The 15,457-nt window shown below is 45.9% G+C and overlaps 2 protein-coding genes across 15 annotated transcripts in view; one reads left to right on the top strand and one right to left on the bottom strand.

The window, feature by feature from the left end:
• The window catches only part of rap1gap2a (RAP1 GTPase activating protein 2a), an 89,354-nt gene extending 83,204 nt beyond the window's left edge, over positions 1-6,150 (top strand). For 9 of the 14 annotated variants that reach the window (XM_066696313.1, XM_066696317.1, XM_066696310.1 and 6 more), the window contains 8 exons: positions 1,042-1,179; positions 1,452-1,564; positions 1,961-2,074; positions 2,278-2,395; positions 2,674-2,791; positions 3,058-3,131; positions 3,218-3,263; positions 3,526-6,150. In XM_066696313.1, the coding sequence (XP_066552410.1) occupies positions 1,042-1,179; positions 1,452-1,564; positions 1,961-2,074; positions 2,278-2,395; positions 2,674-2,791; positions 3,058-3,131; positions 3,218-3,226 (684 nt within the window). In that variant the 3' untranslated portion in view covers positions 3,227-3,263; positions 3,526-6,150. The remainder of the gene's footprint in view (positions 1-1,041; positions 1,180-1,451; positions 1,565-1,960; positions 2,075-2,277; positions 2,396-2,673; positions 2,792-3,057; positions 3,132-3,217; positions 3,264-3,525) is intronic. The other 5 variants (XM_066696308.1, XM_066696315.1, XM_066696312.1 and 2 more) reach the window with 3 other exon arrangements.
• A 66-nt stretch (positions 6,151-6,216) lies between these two features.
• Positions 6,217-13,000, bottom strand: LOC136718561 (tapasin-related protein). The gene is made up of 8 exons (XM_066696322.1): positions 12,804-13,000; positions 11,556-11,780; positions 10,843-11,127; positions 9,460-9,801; positions 8,567-8,896; positions 7,877-7,978; positions 7,692-7,711; positions 6,217-7,104 (listed from the first exon to the last, which is right to left on the bottom strand). Exons 1-8 carry the CDS (start codon positions 12,850-12,852, stop codon positions 7,090-7,092), a joined length of 1,368 nt encoding a protein of 455 aa, XP_066552419.1. The 5' UTR covers positions 12,853-13,000; the 3' UTR covers positions 6,217-7,089.
• Between the last annotated feature and the right edge of the window lie 2,457 nt (positions 13,001-15,457).

Genomic DNA, 15,457 nt, shown 5'->3' with positions numbered 1-15,457 from the left:
GCACCAACGATCACGGTCTGCAAAAAATCTAATTAGAAGTTGACATCATAAATCATTTCAGCTGCAGGTCTCCAAGGAATGTATACCCAGCCTCAAATGACCTGTTACAATGCATAAAACTTATTTTACTGTGAATTTGCTTTAGTCTTTGGAGCTACTGTTTAAAAGTTTATATAATATATATATTTTAACTGTTACTTTTTCATATATCTCATTGTCATATAGTCTTACAGAAAAGCTCAACATACTGACAGCATAATGACATCAGCTCTGTGGAACCCCCCCATTGACTGCGCTTTTTTTGTGTTGTCCAGTATAGCTTTTCAGCTGCCTTATATTCTGGTGCAGTCGCACCAGCTGTGACAGTGAAATACACCCATAGAAAGGATCCTATACCAATATAGTGTATGTGTACTCACATTTGCGCAGCTCTGCTTTCTTCTCTTGGGCCCACATGGGCATGTTTACAGATTGGGTCTCTTTTCATTGGTCTGAAGCACCTGCTGTTTCTTATAGGCAGCTTTTACTGTCCGGGTGACTTCTTATGTGTTTTTACAAGCAGGTGTGGCCACGTTTGACCAGTTTTATGATGCACATCTGATTCAGAAAGGCAATGAACAACTACATATATGTATTTAAATACATATGCTTTATTTCAATCTAAAATCACTGACATGTTTCCCAGGAAATAGACACTTTTGTCCATTTAACACACATCTTTCCTCTTGACTGGGGATTTAGTGCAGAGAGGGGCTCCCTCTGCTGTCTTTTTGTGGGAACTGTATGGTAATAGAGGAGGAAATACAACCACACAAACTCTCTGACATACTCCATGCAAGCAGTTCTAATGATGGCAATTACTGATTTTTCCAGTTGTCTTCCTTATATTCTCATGTCGTTTGTTCTTCATGTCGTTTGTGCCCTGTTCCTCAGCACTGGGATCAGACACAGTCCCAGATCTCTCAGTGTAATCTTTGGTGGAAATAGAAAAGTTGAAAGTCCCCTTTTGTCTCTCTCTGTGTCTGTGTCCGTGTGTGTCAGAGGGCGATGCGAGTGCGCAGCCATTCCATGGAGACGATGGTGGGAGCCCACAAAAAACAGCATGGCGGGGGGGTCCCTGGCAGCCTCAGTGGAGTCATCTCCCAGAGCAGCACAGAGTGCACCAAGAGCACCTTCACGGTGAGGGAGGGGGAGAGACATCGGGGAGGAGGCGGGAGGGAGTGGGAGAGGAAGAGAGGGAGAAGGAAAGGAGGATGTGGGAGGGGAGCGGAGGGAGAGGCAGATGCTGAATGAAAGAGAGGAAAAGGGAGAGGGAAACAGAAAGTGAAAGGGAGGGGCTAAGCAATGGAGGAACCAGAACAGGCAAAGACAGGGACCCTAGAGCGGCTGTCTATCCAGCAGCTGCTGTCCCCAGGCTGACGTATGGCTGCTGTGTGCTCTGTGTGTCTCAGCCGCCCAACCTGTCTGCCAAGAGCCCCCTGAAGAGCCCAGTGAAGCGGCGCTCCGGCCTGTTCCCCCGCCTCCACGCCAGCGCGGACAGCCAGACCGACAGCCGCCCACGCAGGTACGCAGCACTGCTGAAGCACTGTGCCGTTCAGCTAATGGAACTGCATGCAATTATCACGTCTTAATGACTTAATGGTGCTTGAGGGACCGGCAGTGGAGTGCAGCTGAATTCCTACTCAGCACCTGCTCTGTGCAGATTGGCCGATTTGACCACGTACTGAGCAGTATATTAACTGAGTATAGATTAAGTTGAAGGCGTTTAGTAACTCATCTATAGCTGCATTTATTCGAAGCAGAGTCATAAACATGCTGTTTCGGTCAGAAGACCTTCAACAAGCTGTTGCAATACCTTAACGACTGCAGACCAATTTAGCCATGTCGTTTTTCATGTAGAAATATTGAGTGTACACAGCAGGGGCATTAAACCATTCTGGGACACTTCTTTATTGCTCAGTGACAATCTGGCCGGAGCCCAGAGGACGCCGGACAGTGGCCACGTGTCGCAGGATATGAGGTCAGAGACCTCATCCAACCCCAGCTCACCAGAGATCTGCCCCCACAAGGAGAGGTGAGGGCCGCCCACATCCGCCCCACGCAGCCTGCAGCCTGATATGCGGACATCATAATCTTGTACCCAATCGTGTTTATATGTATAAATAGTACATTGTGTCGCCCGTCAATAAAAGGAGACCTGATTGGGTGCAGGATTATACCCATGCGTGATTGGCGGGTAGGTTGGCTCAGGCTCATCCTCAGCGTTTGTCCCTACAGGCCGTGCATCAAGCTGAAGGACTGCAGCCGGGCCAACATCTCGCGCTCATCCTCCAGCACCAGCAGCTTCAGCAGCACAGCGGGGGAGAGCGAGGTGCTGGAGGAGCTGGACAGCACTGTGAGTCCCGCAGAGGAAACTTTCTCCTACTCTTCCCATGTTTCATCACCACACGCATTTCTCAGTACCAGGCTGGAGCTGCACACAGATGCTGTCAACTGATATAGATAGATAAGACCAAACACTTCCTTAAACACTCAGATGGAGCAGAGCTGTCCTCTCTGCAGCCTGTTTGCCCTCAGCCTCCCTGTCCTCCCCACCCCTGTGCTATACTGAGGTCCCCCCGAGGCCCGGCTCTGTGTCTGGGTGACTGATCCGCTCCCTCCGCTGTCCCACAGAGCAGCCAGCCGTCCACAGCCTCTCCATTCCGGGGGGAGCAGTTTGTGTACAGTCCGTCCCTGAGCACCGACAGCCAGGGCCCCGCCACCCCCGTCATCATGTGCCGCAGCCCCACAGGTGAGTGAGCTGCTGGGGAGAGGGCTGGGGGGGTTCTGCACACTGCCCAGACATAGGCATGTGACATCAACGCTGCTAAATGAAGCTGACTGCTGATAGAGTCGGTACAAGTGTTTTGTGTGTCTGTTCTTCGAGAACAAGGAAGTTTTAAGTTGATACAATTAGTTAATAGTTTTATCAGAGCCAGCCTTAGATGACTTTGGTGTCATCAGTTTTGATCAGTTCCTCCACATGTATTTACGCTGTCGTCGCCTCTACTTCTACAGCAGATGTGAAGAGTAAGACGTCGCCCAGGTCCAACCTGAAGTTTCGTTTCGACAAGCTGAGTCACTCCAGTGCAGTAAGTACAGCTCTTTCGCGGAGCCTTGAAGCCGCCCAGCCCTGCTGTTTCCTGTACGTGCGTAACCGACTTCCTGTTCTCTGCAGGGACACTAGCGGACTCTTGAGAGGAGGCGTGTTAAAGGAGACCCAGGTGTGTTTGATAATCAGATTCTCCTCAACCCAAGAATCAGAGCACCATTTGGGATCAGGCATTAACAGCCATTAAATGGTTTCATAAGGTTTAAAACAAAGCCATGCCACTCCCCTCTACGGGATGCTCCTGGGTTTAAATAATGAACCAGTCTCTCGCTAGACCCATCCATCATGTACCAGAAGAATCACAACTCCATTTAAAGGAGGGAAAAAAATATTCTGCGTGTTTTGTAACTTTTCTTTTCTTTTCTTTTCCGCAGTCAGATTAAGCCAGCGGAGGCCAGGCAAGGTTAGGGAAGACATCACAAGCATCTGCCTTCCACACCACTATCGACTGTGGCTGCTGTGACTGGTAGTCCCCACTCTTTGAGGTACCATCCTTTCCCTGTGTACAGCGGCGAGCGGGAGGCCAGGGGTGGGCGGCAGGAAGAAGTATGGGACCGGGAGGATGAAGACGCCCTGTTTCTCACGCACCTCCAGTGAAAAGAGCACGTCACCTCACACCCCCATCAGCAAGTTTGCACCGTTTTGCCATGCGTCTCTGACATATGAAGTATCCATAACGCTTACAGTACGCTCCATTGAATATGTAGTCCCTCTAGAGGAATGGGTGGGGGGGGGGTAAGCCAAACGTCACACATGAGATGCTTCTGTCTCCAGACATGCTTGTGTTTTTGGTATTCTGCTGTAAGCTTCCCTCATATATTACTATACTGTTACCGTAGTCGATCACTGGTCCGCAGTGGGGATCCACCCTGCCCTGCACTTATATAGACATGCGTTGACATCTAGGGTGTCATTCAGTAGAAATCTCTTAATGTTTCTCACTCTGCAGAAGAATTGATATGTATGCCTCCATTCGAGTCTGATCTCCTTCAGTTAGTATGGGCTGTATCCACACTGCGACTCTGCTGATGTTCAGTGACAAATGCCGTCGTCCTTTATGAGAATAAGGAATATTTCAACACTCTTCGTATGAGCACGACCTGCGATGGTTTTTGTGAAAAATCCCCATTTCATTTGGTCTGTGATCAAGGCATCTACATTGATCTCCTACTGATGTCCAGTGGCTGGACTCACTTCACACACTCTTCACTCCAGTTTTGTAGTGTAATCTGACCACTCTGACTGACCAGAAGAGGTCAGTAATCCCGCAGGCTTAATTCCTGCTGTGCAGTAATCATACGGACAATCTGGACTCATGTATATATATAGTCCTGGTAAAGAAATGATTGGGGAAGTGAAATATATTCAGGTGGAATATGATCTAGATAAAATTTCCAACTGTAGTCCCTGGGCCCCTCACTTTCGTAGTAAAAAATGATCCCTGTACTCGAGCTACAACAAAAGTAGTGAAAGTTTAAATTAACAATTGTTTTCTGTATGAATCATAGGTTGGGGAGTTTAGTATATCCCCAGTGTTGGCCCCTGAGCCCTGTAGAGAGATGATTTCAGAATGACCCCTCAGAGGACCAAAGAGTATTCCCATCATGCCCTTCTTCCAGACCTTTGCTGCTATAACAAATAAGGAAAATAACTGCCTGCTTGTACAATTAAATCAGTGCCCTATAAACCCCCCAGAAAACACTGCCTTCTGTTACGAAGTAAATGCAGGTTATAGACAATCTGTTCTCATGGCAAATCTAAATCTGCAACTTTTTCTATTGTCGAGTTTTTTCCTGCACTGCGCTCAAAGTGGCTGATGCTCTGAAGAAAGCTCAGTCCACGCCTGCCAGAGGCCCAGTGCTGCGTTTTAAACGTCTTTCCACTAACTGACAATCAGCACAATATTCAAGATCCCGCTGGGCGTTAACGATCTTAATCCAGAAACACGTCCTCGCCCCTGTGAACAGCCCGGCACCTCTGTGTACAGCGATTAGGGGAAACAGAACGGGATAATGCTGCCCACGCTCACTGCACTTTCTCTCCTGCTGTACTCGTACTGTGCCCTGTTGTAACGGGACCGATTGTGCTTTGAGACGAAACAGGAACGGATTGATGGCCAAGTGCTGGGATGTACCTCAAATGACTGTGAATGGCACTTTCTGTTGCTTAGATTTTGAAAGAAGTACTATGAATACTTGAACTGTTTATTTTCTGTATCACTTCCCTGGGTATTGGAAAACTTGAAGTTTCATGAGACGATCTGGTGTTCGGTTCCCCGTGTCCAGTTGAGCGGTACTGATGCTGGGGGGCCGCCAGGCTGAGCCCCACTCTCCTGATCAGCTTTATCGTTTCCCCATCAGCTGGAGACGGCAAGACCATTTCTCCTTTTACTTATTAACAGATTTAACTAAGCAAGGATTGGACAGGCAATTTATCATAAAACAAAACAATAAAAAAACGAATAGAAGTCGCAGAATTCCCTTTATGGTACTTGAAAGTGCAGCTTTAGCTGATATGGACAGGTTTCAAAACTACTAAAAGAAGAACTACACTTTATTAATGGTGCAGTCATCAGAAGAGAATTAATACCACTAACCCCCTTTTAAATCTGGCAGAAGCCAATGAACTGTATTCTCTTAAGGTCTACATTTCTATCCATCCCTACAGCTGGTGTTGTTACTCCTCAGTTGGATTCATACAAAGGGAAGTGATATCAGATCACAGATGATACAGGAGAAAGAGGAGCGCTGATGATGTGATTGATGTATGTTTGTCTGTTGGCTTCAATACAGAAGCTGTCCAAACCTCTATGATGTAAATATTGAGAATTTAATTTATTGCTTTTTAGCACATTGCCTTCAATGTTGTTGTCATGTATAAAAAAAAGAGAGATTAAATTAAGAAATTATAAGAGAATCATGTATATGTATATTTGGTTTTATGTAACGTGCCCATGCGAAATTTGCTATAAAATAATAAAATGTTGTATTTTGTGTCAATGGTGTGTGTGCCGCCTCATTACCCCAATCCCGAGCGCCTGGTTGTCACTTTCGCAGGTCAGTTAATGCAGGAAAAAATGATTTTTTATTTACAGATTTAATTTTTACAACAGCATCTTTCTCCACCTCTCCTTCCAAAAAAAAAGTTTCCAACCTATTTATACATTCCAAGATGTTTAATTTCAAGCCATTTTAATTACAATCTTTTATGACTCCTTGTTTGAATCTATATTATAATCATTTTCTAAGAAACTGCACACTGTTGAAAGGAAGTCTGCCTGAAGAGAAAAGTGAAGTGTCTGATCAGTGCATATGAGCAGTGCGGGCGACACGAAGGAGCATGGAAAGATTTAAGCTTGGGATAACGAGGAGATCGGGAAAGCAAAATATGGATCTGAGAACAAACCAAAATGTGTCATCATTGAAAGAGTTAAAATGTTGAAATGGCAATGGGCAGGACTCATGGCAAGAAGAACAGATCAAATATGGAAAAGGAAGTTATTGAATGGATACCGAGATGAAGAAAGACGACCACAGAAAAAATGGGAAGATTAAATAAAGCTTTTCAGGCATGACATGGAAAAGAGAAGCTGTAGATCAAAGCAGTTGGAAACATCTTGGGGATCCAGCAGTGGATCGTTATGGGCTGATGGTGATGGTGATACATATAACTGTTGTGGTAAAAAAAAATAACATGGGGCTGAAATTAATCCAATTTGTCCTTTTTCAGTAAGATTTCCCAGTGTCCCTGTCATCAGTGTAATCTTCATCCCAACAGCTGTCCACATCTGTAAACTGTAGTGATCTATGGGCCTTAATCCTTATATGAGCAGGACAGGGCATGGAAACAGCAGCTTAACACCTGCCATGGCAATGGGGGCTGACCTGGGGCCTGTCCTTTGTCTGAGCACAACCCAGGGTCCCACAGCGCCGTCCTGCTCAGTACGGCTTCCTCTGCAAGACGGACAACATGGACAGACTGAACCGCAAACTCTCTGGAAACCAAAGTCCTGTCTTTTTATGATTTCTATTATGTTTACATTTAATTTATAATACAAGGCTCAAACCTAAACAAAACCAGGCACAACACAGAGCTTTTGAAATGATACAATTACATAAACTATATAAATATGCACAGCTACACAAACAAATACTCCCAACATATAAGCAATCCTGTACATGCATAGTCTTGTTTCTTTAGAGAATTGATATCATATAAAGCTGCTTTCACAGACCCACATTAGCACTTGTCTGGGAAGCCCAATGTTATTTTGGGTCAAGTCGTCCAAGCCAAGTGCCAGCTGACATCTATGGAAGCTGCCATAGATATCAGAGAAGCTTGTGGAGAATTCCCCCGAAGGCACTGACCAATTACATCTCCAACTAAAGCGCTTTTCAAATACATACTTAATCTTTTCCCTTAACAAATGCTCTTGTTGGCTAAAGTCTAGAGGGCATTTCCGTCTGTCAGTGTTAATGAGAAAAGAGTTCCTAATGAAAAATCACAGACATTATCAAAATGGAACAGAATCAAGACTCACCTTCTTTGCTTCTGACCATGCTATAAAAAAAGAATGAAACAAAAGACAAGTTAAAACCTCTCCTAAAGATATTAAATGCAATAGCAATTGTAGTGCCTGTATCTCCGACAGCAGCCGGAAACAACTAGAAATACACACATCAGACTGGGCTGTAGGGGTGTGAAGGAGCGGGACGGGAGACTCACCTTTGTGCAGGGAGCGCAGCAGCACTATCAAGATCAGAGCCAGCAGAGCGATCAACACACAGAGGAACAGTCCCCAGAGGACGGAGCCCAGCTTCGTGTTCTCTGAAAGAGATGAAATGCAATGACTGTCACTGACAGACACAGACTGGTCACCTCAGACCCAGTACTAATGCATTCTACTTTTTTAACAAGACCATAAAGTTTGTCCAAATCCAACCCAAAAATAAGAGATCTAGAAGGATGTCTCCCGATGTTTTTTTGTTTAAAGCATTAAGATTGATTTCACACATTCCCTGCTGGTCTGGAAACGCTCGATAGACAATAAATCATACCAAAATCATAGTAGCGTAGCATAGTAGAAAGCCTAATTATAATCCATTCAGAGGAATTGTAAGTATTACAGTATTGAAGTGAACCCACAGTTATTTCTTGTGTAATGGTGCCCCCTAAAGGGAATCACTCAGAACTTCAATCCCATTCAAACGCCTGGGTTTTGAATCTAATGTATGCAAATAATTTAACAATAACAAAAACTCATCAGGAATGGCGGTCTAGTGTCTTGTCAGAACACGTTTTCTGTAATTCATGATTCGCTGGTACATACAAATTCTGATTTGGTGTAGTACTTTGATTCCCAGACATTTTCCAAAAGGACAAAGAAAGTAAGCATTCCAATGTGGCTGTGCTGACCTGACACGGACAGGGTGAAGCTCTTGCGGATGGGCGTGCGCAGGGACACGTGGGACACACGGCAGGTGTAGCGGCTGCCGTGGTCGGGGAGGTTGGCGCGCAGCAGGAAGAAGGCGGAGATGCTGAAGGTGCCGTCGGCGTTGTGCCGGTGGCTGGTGTATAGGATGTTCTTCAGCAGGGTGGGCAACATGCGGACCCCCGACGTCTCCCGCAGCCACTCCACCTCCACGTCCAGGGGGTAGTAGCCCGTGATCTCACACACCACCTTCTGGTCGGCCTCCTCCTGCAGCTCCAGGGTGGTCCCCACGTTGAGCGACACGCGTGGGCTCTCTGTGGACACGCACACACACACCAACACACGTTGGACTGCTTTTATATGGATATCAGAACCCAAAGCACTGACTGAACACTGTAAGGTAATCCTAGAGATAAATATAACATGAATTTTGTGTTCTGGTTTGTTTGTCATCTGGTGAAAAGCAAAGATAAGGTGCTTAGATTATACATCAACGTTAAAGTGAGTATATCTGCAGAGAGCTCCCAACATGGGTTGCTGGAACTCTGTGCAGCCAGAGACTTGTTAGCAAGATTTATGTTTGTCTTTCTGTATTTGGATTTATGTGTAAAAGCGCTGTATTAAGGGACCTCTCTCCTGAGATCTTTGGAGGACTTGCCAGTATTATCTATTAATTTAGAGTTTCAATCAACTGGATGATTGTATTTCTGAGCCGGTTTCTGTTTCCAGATGAAATCCTTACAGCACAGACATTGATTTTCATGCAGTGGCATTCAAAAGTTCACAACAAGTTACCGTAATAATGGATATCTAATGTATATCTCACATTTTACAATATCTATCTGTACCATACACACTATGCTCGGCGCTCTCTCACCCAGTATGCGCAGCTGGACGTCGTGGCTGCCATACAGTGGTGGCACGTACACGGAGCACACGTATGTGCCCTCGCTCTTCACCTGCACGCCCGTCAGGCGCAGCGAGGCGTTCCCCCGCTGGATGTCCTTCAGGGACACAGCGGCCCCCGGGGTCTGTGTCTCGGGCCGGCCGGTGCGGCTGGCGTAGCTGAAGAGCTTGAGGCGCTCCCCGCGGTGCTGCACGCGCCACTCCACCGTCACCTCGGGCCGGGTGTGGTCCACCGCAAACCCGCAGTCCAGACGCACGTCCCGCAGGAGGGCAGAGTCCACCGTGGGCGTCCGGGTCAGAACCACCATCGCCACTGCAGAGAGAGAGAGAGAGAGAGAGAGAGAGAGGAGAGAGACATTTATAAAGTTTTGATAAGACTGCAATTAGGGCTGCTTATGTTCGACATTTATGTCTGCTCATATTTATCTGCCTTTTAGGTGGTAATTAGCATTGTTAATTCATATCAGTTTCTCCATTAAATCAGAGATCTGGGGATGAATCGCACAATGATAGGAAACTGCAATCCGGTGATACATAGTAATTACAAAGACTTACCAAGAACAGATCTCATTAGTAGAGATTCTTAAATGTACAAAAAAAAAAAAAAAACTTGGCTAATGAGATTTGTTCGCAACCAGTCTGACTGACTAGTTAATTACTCTGCATTATCTGACTGTGGTATAAAGTGTCAGATGGAAAACAATTATTAATAAATACATGGATCAGATCTATATGATAAAATACAGAAATGGATTAACAAAGGTAATTACAGTTTAGTAGGCAGGCAGGAACAGAAATAAACCATCAAAATAGGAAACCCAATGTTTATTAGTCAGTGGCTAGATAAAAACAAAACACGTAATTAATGATGTCCAAATAACAAGAGGAAATCAGGTCAATTTCTGCCTATTGGAGGGCTATTATTACCAGTTTGAAAGGGAAAACAAACAGTCCTGTTCAAAATACAACTTTAGTGAAAAAAAAAACATCAATCAGTCAGTTCTTAATTAATTAATTCTAAATAATTCTAATAAATTAAGTTTGGGACATAATTATATGAATAATGTTCATCGGTTTCATCAATATCATGGCTGGATATGTATTATTTTCATGAAAGTAAAACTATGATTTTAGTATTTAGTATTGTCTAGTGTCTAGTATTACAGACACACAGCTGTAATTGCTTTCACTCAGGGAGGTGGACAATTAGGATATTTCACTTATTTTTAATACTAGAATGTACTAGAAAGATGAAGTGATTCTGAAATCGTACACCCGTGTTCTTAGCTCCTCAAGGGCTGTTTTTAAAACCATTAAAGTATTCTGACCGGTTCAATCAGGGGGGAGGCATTACCTGACATGTGCACAGCATCTCCGTCTGTGATGGGGGGGAACTGGTTGTAGTCTTGCTGCGCCACGGGGGTCCCGGAGGGGGGGTTCTGGCGGAGGAAGGCCGTGACAATGAACTCCTCGGCACTGTGTCGGATGGTGCAGGAGAACCAGGCATCCTCGCCACCTGCTTTGGCACCCCTGTTCCCTGGCCAGTCCACTTGGATGCCTGCGGTGGAGTACCTCTTGATCTCGCACTGCAGCTGCTCCGTGCTGCCCTCCACGAAGCGGGCAACATCCACTGTGGAGGCTGAGAGACAGAGACAGAGACAGAGACAGAGACAGAGACAGAGACAGAGACAGAGACAGAGACAGAGACAGAGACAGAGACAGAGACACTGAGGGTAACTATGCATGACAGGGCTGGACAATCCTGCTCCTGAAGGGACACAAACCCCCAGCTTTTGTACCTCTCTCAATTGTCAAACTCTAAACACCTGGAACACGTGGCAATTCTGACCAATTAAGCCAATCGCTGAATCAATTAATCAATGAAAGGCTATCAGAAGTGTCTGCAGCACTCCAGAGCCAGGCAATCTACCCCTGATGTAGAACATGGTCGGTCAGTTTGTGATTGTTAAACAATGCAAGTCAACTTGGAAAAGGGAATATTGTACATAACTTCATACTACTACCACTAATAACGTGGTCCCTCTAATGATTGTGGGTCATGCCAACCTGTGACCAGGAAAGCGATGATGCCCTCTTTCTGGGCGTCCCTCAGTCTGTGGTCGGCGTCCCTCTCAGTGTTGCTCAGCAGCAGGGCAGCCTTCCTGCGGACGTACTCGGTCTCGGGTCCCCCGCTGACGCCCGTATGGATCCGCTCCTCCACCAGCTCACAGTCCAGCCACCCCGCCTCGCCCAGCGTCACCCCCTCAGCGCCGCCCCAGACCCAGCCGCTGTCTGCAACATAAGATGAGTCAAAGACCGAGCAATGTGTGTGTGTGTGTGTGAGCAACATGTCTGAGAGAGCACATTGTTCATCTGGTTGCTGCACAAACACAAATTTGGTGGGATCACAGCAGCTGTGGTCAGCAGCACTTCAATAATAGTAAAATGTCTGTAACGAAAAAACAAATTAAGTTGCAACACAACAGTCATTCAATTGACATAAAACTTTCCATGTTTTTTTTGTTTTTTTATCAGGAGTCTCCAATAAAAAGATGACCAATAACCAGTGGCTGATCCTGTGTGACATCAGTTGTCAAGCTAATACTAGTACAGCTGTGAAATGTGAATATTTTCTCCGCGGTTTCTATTAATACGTGAATTACACAAATTGTACAAAGACATTTTATTCAACTACTTCATTAAGTAAATAATGATTAATTGCAAGTTATCTTACCTTTTTATTTACTTTCCTAACTGCATACTAAAACGCAGATTATGAAGTACATAAGCTACAACATTTGCAAGGTGTATCTGTGTGCAAATGACAAATCCAATGTTGTACATGACATCCCTAATATTTACCAGAAGCTATTGCTTGAAATACCGTTTTCTTTTCTTTGCAAGAGTGCAGTACAGATATTTGAATACGTGCAAAACAGTTGGATATTTTTTTACATACACAAGTAGCACACACGGTAGGCATAATTCTTGTGTCAAAAATAATAATAATAATAATAATAATAATAATAATAATACACATGTAGGCTAATATACGCGGTTACAGCTCTGCAGGGGGACTCATGGAGTCTCATATAGAATGAGACAGACATGTTTGTAATTGACTTGCTGGTTTCGGCTGTTGATAAACACACGTACAGTAAGTGTGTATAAATTAAATACACCTTGTTGCAGGTGTTTAGTCCCCATGCAGCGGGGGGTCGTGGCGGTAATGGACACCTGTACCTGCCGATAGCGTGTGTGCATTATCCCGTTAACACTGAGAAGAGTGCAAAACAGAGATGAGGGGTGTCTTACCCGAGGACATGAGCATGAGCAGCAGCAGTCGTACCGCTGAGGTTATCATAGTGCTATTTTATAATAAATATCTTCAGGAACGACGGGTCTGCGTCTACAGCCTCCATTAAATACGGGCATTAAGTTAGCTTTCACTTTCACTTTCTTTTCTAATATATCTGAGCTCGAATTGAAATAAAAGTGAAAGCACTCGGGTGGTACAGTGATCACGTCCTTGTGGCGCTGACGTCCGCAGTGCTGCGCTGCTCCGCCAATGGGATCGGTGGGATTCTGCAGAACTGCGCAGAACTGCGGACATCTGCACTATAAGGACCGCAAGAAGAATAAGGGGAATAAGGCGGTCTCTGATTGGTCAGGTTTAGTGGCAGGTGTTGGCCTGCTCAGACACGGCTTCTGGTAACTGGCCTAATGCTATTGCTGAAGTACTTGGTGTAATGAGAAGATGCACAGAAGATAAATAAGTAAATTGTATCATACTGAAAACAACACATTTGAAGGTTTCGAAGTCTGGTTTTATATTACTTTTCATCCCCTGTTTTCTCTTGGGGTGGGGATACCACTGATTTCAACAAGTGCACTGCAATATTTGGCACCCCGTCTCCCCAAGGAGGTGGGACCCCTTAACATGTGAAGTGCTTTGAGTGTGTTATGTATTTTAATGTATAGTATGTGCCTAACTGAACATTGTGCTATTTTCAAATGCATCTAGATGTGCTATAGACTTGTATAGTTATAGCAACATGAACAAAAACATAATTGTTACAGTAAGACTTTACTCACAACACAGAGACCCTCTTCACAAGCTGCGGGTTTGTAGTGTAGACGCCTTTATGATTTTCAATCGCTAACATACAAAATACAAAAGCAAAAGTTACTTATTGACCCTAAAAACAGCAATTCCTTAAAACGCATATGAAGAATCGGCACAACGACACCCAGCTCAGCAGGACCAATCGTGCATTTTCTGGAGACTAATATTTATTGACTTATTTATTAGATACTGTGAAGCCAACAGGGACATCACGTGTTTGGATGCTGAAACAACAGTAACGACTTTGTGTTGCCCATTCTTTGTGGAGATTTCACCAAATGGAAATCAAACAGTAAAAGGTCCTTTGGTGTTAATTTTCATTGCATTCATATTATTCACCCCCATATCGTTGTTGTGAGAAAAATAATTAGAAAGTCTACTCGAGTTATAATTATTATTTATTCCAGCTCAGCTGTCGGTGTGTTGTGTCCATACTGTACTCCACCTCCTGCAGGCCTCGCCTCTGCGGACACATTATTGCGCACAGCGGCCATCCGCTTCCCCAGGGATAAAAGGCGCCAGTTTTTACAATTGAGCTGATTTTGTTGAACCCACTTTGAAAACCCATTTGAAGCCCAGCTTTTGGGGAACCGCCCGAAAACGGCGATCCCCCAAAATCAGCCGACGTGGCAGAGAACGACCGCCACCGAAACTCGCCCCATCAGAAGCCAGACCCCCGCCTGGGCCTCGATCTGGATTCTCATGGAGAGGCCAGGGGCCACAGGGACTAGAGGCTCTAACTGCGAGCCCTGGGGTTGAAGCTACGCGTAGCCCGCTGAGCCACCACGCCAGCAGAGAGAGACGCGCCTCTTCCCGTGTCAAGCTCTCCTGCGTCAGCCGCTAATTGGCTCATCAGCCGCTAATTGGCTCATCAGCCCCTAATTGGCTCATTAGCCGCTAATTGGCGCACCCCTAGCTGACAGCAGCACCGTGGACGTGTCTGAGGAAGGCAGACGGCGGTGGCGTCACGGCGCAGGCGCGCTGCACTCAGTCAGACGGACTCGCACCGATCGGCGCAGAGAAACGGCGCAGTTTGTTCACATCAGACACTGTCATTAAAGCGGAGTCTGTCTGAGCAGCAGCGGCTGCGCTGAGACGCGTTTAGTGCGCATGTGCAGAACGGTGCTGCCATTGTGTGCGCTGCGTGAAAAGCAACTGTCGACTCGGACAACAACGCGTCTCACGGTAAGTGCGCTCTTTTGGGTCATTAGCTTTATCAGTGTGAACTTTAACAGTATAATAAGAGTAGACGGTTTGAACGTGGTTTCTGTTAGATGTTGCACTGTAGTGTTTCCGTCTCGGTTTATACAGGTTGTTTTCCCACGTCTGTTGTGTCACATGCGGAGGGGCTCAGTGCGCAGGCGCGCTGTAGAGGCGCTGCTGGTGAAGCGGGTTGAAGTCACGGGTGGGTGTCAGTGCTGATCAGATCGCAGCTCCAGACCCTGAGATCCATCTGTCTGCTCTGTCACTGTCCACTGTCCACAGCACTGCATTGCACAGAGCAGCTTCACTGTGTGAGAGAGAGCGGGTGTTCACCTGACCTGCACCTGATCTGCTGGAGGTGGTCGGCACATATGATGTATTCTCTGTTTTTCAGCTAAACAAAATTAATGTGAGCCACTTTGGTTCTCCCTAAATAATATGTACAGCTTGGTATTTATCTCTATATTAATGTATGTCCATCCCAGGAAGGAGGCTCATTTCCCAGCCACACCAGCCCTGGAGCCCCGTGGCAGCAGACCGAGCCCCTCTGGACCCGGACGGTGGGAGCGGGACACTGGGCACAGTCTGCTGGCGCCCGCAGTCCTGCCTGAGCGGCTCAGTCTCTGCCACCTGCACTTTG

The sequence above is a fragment of the Amia ocellicauda genome, chromosome 22, assembly GCF_036373705.1.
Source record: "Amia ocellicauda isolate fAmiCal2 chromosome 22, fAmiCal2.hap1, whole genome shotgun sequence".
Taxonomy (NCBI): Eukaryota; Metazoa; Chordata; class Actinopteri; order Amiiformes; family Amiidae; genus Amia; species Amia ocellicauda.
Note: the sequence above shows the minus strand (reverse complement) of the source record. Positions and strands in the feature narration are given on the sequence as shown.